The 5243-nt window shown below is 48.2% G+C and overlaps 1 protein-coding gene and 1 pseudogene across 1 annotated transcript in view; both read left to right on the plus strand.

Annotated features, from left to right (window-relative positions):
• LOC102478093 (tubulin beta-7 chain-like) overlaps nucleotides 1-4951 on the plus strand; it is an 11572-nt pseudogene extending 6621 nt beyond the window's left edge.
• Nucleotides 4128-5243, plus strand: part of UBN2 (ubinuclein 2) — a 77437-nt gene continuing 76321 nt past the window's right edge. The window contains exon 1 of the mRNA XM_006145092.3: nucleotides 4128-5242. Coding sequence (XP_006145154.1) covers nucleotides 5150-5242 — 93 coding nt within the window. The 5' untranslated portion in view covers nucleotides 4128-5149. The remainder of the gene's footprint in view (nucleotide 5243) is intronic.

Raw genomic sequence — 5243 nt, forward strand, 5'->3', positions numbered from 1 at the left:
CACGTGTGCGTGTGTGCCCAAGATCCCGAGAGGAGAACAGAGGAGAAGGGATTGTGGCATGACCATCCCCCCTGGGGAGTGATTTCTCGCTTTCTGTCTGTCTCTCTCTGTCTGGCGAGCGCACGCGCCCTATAGCAAAAACCTCTCAAAAAAAATTTATTCATTAGAAATGTTTCTTTTTATAGGGGATGAGACACAATTTTATTCTTAGCTAGATGACCTAGTTGTCTTAAACTATATGGAGAATAATACGTGCTCTCCTTATTGATTTGAAATCCTTGTATATAACAGAACAGGAACATAATGGAAAAATGAACAATGACTATAAACCTGCAATTTAAAAAAATATTTAATTTTATTTATTCATTTATTTATTTAAATTTGACCAGAAAGACACACAAGAGAGAAGGAAAACGAGAAAGGAAGCCACCAGGTCCGGGACTCCAACCGTGGTTGGCCACGTGGGAGTGTCCAGTGCCTCAACCACCACACCACCCGCTGGCCCAACATGCAATTTTTTTTTTTGAGAGGTTTTTTACTATAAGGCGCGTGCGCTCGCCAGACAGACAGAGACAGAGAGAGACAGAGAGACAGAAAGCGAGAAATCACCCCCCAGAGGGGATGGCCACGCCGCAATCCCTTCTCCATTCTCCTCTCAGGACCTTGGGCACGCACGCACACGTTTCCGGCGTGGGTTTTAAGCCACCGGGTCCAGGACGCAAACTGCCGTCAACTACGTGGGAGTCTAGTGACATAGCCATTACGCTAACTGCTGGTTCCCAACATGCAATTTTTTTGAGAGAGGGAGAATTTTGCTATAGGGCACGTGTGAGACAGAGACACAAGCAGAGAGACAGAAAGTGAGAAATCACCCCCCAAGGGCGGCCACTCCACACTCCCTTGTCCATTCTCCTCTCGGGATTTTGTGCATGCATGCACTTCTGCCCAGCTTGTGATTCAAGCCTTCGGGTCCGGGACTCAAATTGTGGTTGGGCATGTGGGAACTCAGTGATGTAACCATTATGCAATCTGCTGGTCCCATAAACAGGCAATTTTTACAGGAAAGGAAACTTAAAAGCCTAGCAGGCATGTGAAGAGATGCTCAACATCCTTTGTCACCAGAGAAATGCAAATTGAAATCATAATGACAGGCAGAAATTAAGCTGGATTTATCAATGGCAACTGAGAAAAAGCAGCAGAGGTGATGCAGTAACCCTCCTGTGCTGGAGCGGCTGTCCTGGAAAGTAGTCCCACAATGTGGATGCATGCCCCAGGACCCAGTGGCTCTCTCTTGGGTCAATATGCCAAAAATATTTTCACACAGATCCAAAGGACTCATGAAAGGGCCGGCAGGTGGTGTGGTGGTTAAGGGCACTAGACTCCTACATGGCCAGCTGCGGTTCGAGTCCCAGAACTGGCAGCTTGCTTTTTCACTTTCTCTTTCTCTCTCTCTCTGTTCCTTTCTGGTCAAATTAAAATAAATAAATAAGTAAAGCTTAAAAAAAAAAAAGAAGACATATGAATGAGGGTGTGGATAGCTGCACTGTGATGGTGGTCGTGGGGTAGCTGGAGGCAAGGTAGGTGTCCATCACTGAGGAGGTAAGTAAGCACAGCATGCTACTGCTGTTACTACTCTAAGGTTATAAAAGCATCATGGAGAGATCTTACATACGGCAATGAGCAAAAAAAGAAACAGAACGAGATAGACAGATTCAAAATCTATCCATGTGAAATAATGCACAAGGGCATATACAAACTAAAAATTTAGAATTTTTGTCATAGAAAGTGAGAAATGGAAAGAAAGGAATGTCAGAGAGAGAGAATTTGAGGAGATCTCGAGCAGACAAATAATAATGTGCCACAAACTGGCATGTGAGTTGTCCCGATCCAGGAGGACAGCCGAACAGGTTTCCTGAGTGAAGGAGTGAGAGCTGGGACAAGCGGCGTAGTGTTACAGCATGGAGACGACAGTGTCGTCCGTTTATTGTGGGCAGCACGGTACAGCACAGAGACGACGCAGTGTCACAGCTCTTAAGGGTCGCGTCGTCTACTGCGAGCAGCACAGAGACGACGCGGTGTCACAACTCTTCAGGGTCGTCCGGAGACGATGTAGTGTTACAACTCTTCAGGGAAGTGTTACAACTCTTCAGGGTCTCCCAGGTCGTCTGGAGACTGCGCAGTGTTTCAACTCTTCGGGCTCTTCAGTCGTGGTCTTCCTGATCTTCTGTCGATTATGGGCCAGAGATTGTGCTTATATACACATTGGTGGGCCGTGATTGGTTGAATGAAGGATAGCAAAAGGTAGGTTATGATTGGTTGCTTTGTGGACCAATCATGAGGTACCCGGATATGCAAATCTGAGGGATTCTAAGCTCACCGATTTGCTATGTGAAATGGCCAATCAGAGTGTGGTGTTGAAGGTGAGGTTTTTTTGAAGGGGAGCCAATTGTGGCCTTTGTAATTGTTTGCTCTCTGAGCCTAAGGTGGCAATAGTAAGAGACTCATGAAAAATGGCCTCAGCAGACTCGCTGGTGCATAGCCTCCCACAGTGAGTAATTCAACCTTGTTTGCCTGAAGCAAAAATTTAAAAAGAAAGCTCATCAAGCTCACCAATAATGTCCATTTGCCAAGTCAAGGAATCATCCCTATCTTACTATACTCCTTGGTATCGTTCCACACAGTTGACTACTCCCACTTTCTTTTTTTAAAAGAATTATTTATTTAATTTTATTTGTTATTGCTTTTTAAATTTGACGAGAGAGAAAGAGAGAGAGAGAGAAAGCAAGCCACCAGGTCTGGGACTCAAACTGTGGTCAGCCATGTGGGAGTCCAGCACCTTAACCATCATGCCACCTGTTGGCCCCCCAACTTTCTTGAAATGCTGATGATTAGACTGAATATTTTCATCTATCTATCTACATAATTTTTATTATTATTTTCTTTTGCTATAAGGCATGTGCGCTTGCATGAGTCACGAAGATAGTGAGAGAGAAAGTGAGAAAGCACCCAAAGGCAGATGGCCACACATGCCTGGTGTGTCTTTCAAGCTGCCTGTGGGCATCTGTGTGGGATCCAGCTGCCTTAAACACCACACCACCAGCTGGTCCCATATTTTTGTATTAAATTAACTGTTGGGGCCAGCAGGTGGTATGGTGGTTGAAGTGCTGGACTCCCACATGATCTACTGCGGTTCAAGTCCTGAATCTGGCAGCTTGAAAATCACACCAGGCACATGTGAATGCATGCCCCAAATCCCAGAAGAATGGAGAAGAGATTGTGGTGTGGCTATTCCTCCTCCCCCGGCAGCAGGTGATTTCTCGCTTTCCAACTCTCAGTCTCTCTGACAAGTACATAGCCCCTATAGCAAAAGTCCTGAAAAGAAAAAAAAAAAATTGTTGTTTTGACTTCATCCTACACAGTACTGTGAAACACGTATTTCAGATATGTACATGTGTAGGCATATATGAGTGTGTGCACAATGGGTTACAATGTAAAATAGATTATTTTCTGTGGGTTGTGGATCAGAAGCTGGCAAACACTCAGTGCATTATAATTTAGAAGACAAATGTGGATGACTAAGTAACACACCTGTAGAATAATTTGACCCACAGACCACCAGTTTGCTCTCCCAGTTACCTTGTGGAAAATAATGAATTTACATATAGAATTTACTTTGCAGGTAAATTGCGGCTAGGATAGAGTAATAAGACTGGCAGGAATAAAGACTGAGGGCAGGAAGGTCACTTAAATGCCACTAAAACAATCCAGAAAATGAGACCCGAATCTGGAATTAGAAGAGAAGCAACGGGAAAAGAGATAATGGAGGTAAAACGTGGTGCTGAGGAAAAATGAGAACATTGTAGAAGGAGCCTTTGGAATCAATTCCATCACCACCTCTGTACAAGTAGGGACACAGGACAGCAAAATATTGAACCCACTCTCAAATTCGTTTGTGACGCCAGACTGACTCAATCAGAGTCCTTGATATCAACAGTTAATCCGGTTAATGCATTTAAAAGAAGACTCGGATTACCTTCAGGATGTGAAGGGCGAGCCCTCAAATTACAATTGAATGGATTAAAATAGCCAGTAATTCTCATTCTAAATTTTAATTCCAATAAGCCTATCATCGCTCGTGCGCCCCAGCTGCGTTGCTTCTCCACCCTGGAATGAGTCACTTAGCCATCTGCTTTCAGAGTATCTCCCCTAAAATGCCACCAAGCCCCCTTGATTTTCTCTTGATTTCAACAGTTCAGGCCCTACGGACACGCCTGGAACTGTGGATTTGCTTGTTCAACTTTCCAACTGCAAAGCGCTGTGGAACTCTAGGAGCCCGCGTCCCTCGCAGTGCCCGCCGCGGCCGGCCGAGGGAAACCGGAGTCGGTCTAGGGAGCGGAGGCCTGTGGGAGTCTGCTGCGCGGTCGGCAGGGAAGCCGTGGGGTGAGCCTGGCTGGAGCTGGCCATTTCCTTTCTTCCCTCGATACTTCGGGCGCGGAGGCACTGCGCGTACAGGCACGGAAACCTCCTAACCTTCCCTGGTGTCCGCCTTCACTAATCAACTGACAGCCCCAACTCCTTTGCACACAGACCCGGAGCCTCAGTGACACGGAACCCGGCGCCATGGCCAGGCCGATCCCGGGCACCTTCCCGGCGCTTGCCCTGTAAGAGCCCCAAGCGCGCCTCGGGTTTCCGGGTGCGAAAACGAAGCTCCTCGGGAAATCCCAGACCCCTCCTTTCTAGGGAGGGCGCAGACGGCGTCTCCGTTTCCAAGGAAACAGGCCTTGTCAGTACGTCACTTCCGCCGACCTGTCTGGACTCCAGACTGTTGGGAGGAAAACTGAGCAACAGCCACGACGGTGGACGCGAGCGTCTCCTCTCTGCGCATGCGCCCGCTCAGCGGCCTGCTTCTATTTATGTGGGGGATCCAACATGGCGGCTGCGGCGACCCTGACGATGGCGGTGGAGCCCATCAGAACATAGTAGCGGGGAAGGGGGCACGGTCCGCACTCACTGTGGCGTCGGCGGAGACGGCTGAGGGTGGTGGAGGGAAGAAAAGCGACGGAAGGCAAAAGGAAGGGCGGACAAGCACGCGACGCGGCGCCGAAGCGAGCGCCGGCTTGAGCGAAAGCAGAGGGCCAGAACAGTGGGGATGGCGGAGCCGCGCAGAGTAGCGTTCATTAGCCTGTCACCGGTGAGGCGGCGCGAGGCCGAGATCCCGGGGCCCGAGCGCGAGCCCGACTACC

Source organism: Tupaia chinensis, unplaced genomic scaffold (genome assembly GCF_000334495.1).
Source record: "Tupaia chinensis unplaced genomic scaffold, TupChi_1.0 Scaffold000140_1, whole genome shotgun sequence".
NCBI lineage: Eukaryota > Metazoa > Chordata > Mammalia > Scandentia > Tupaiidae > Tupaia > Tupaia belangeri.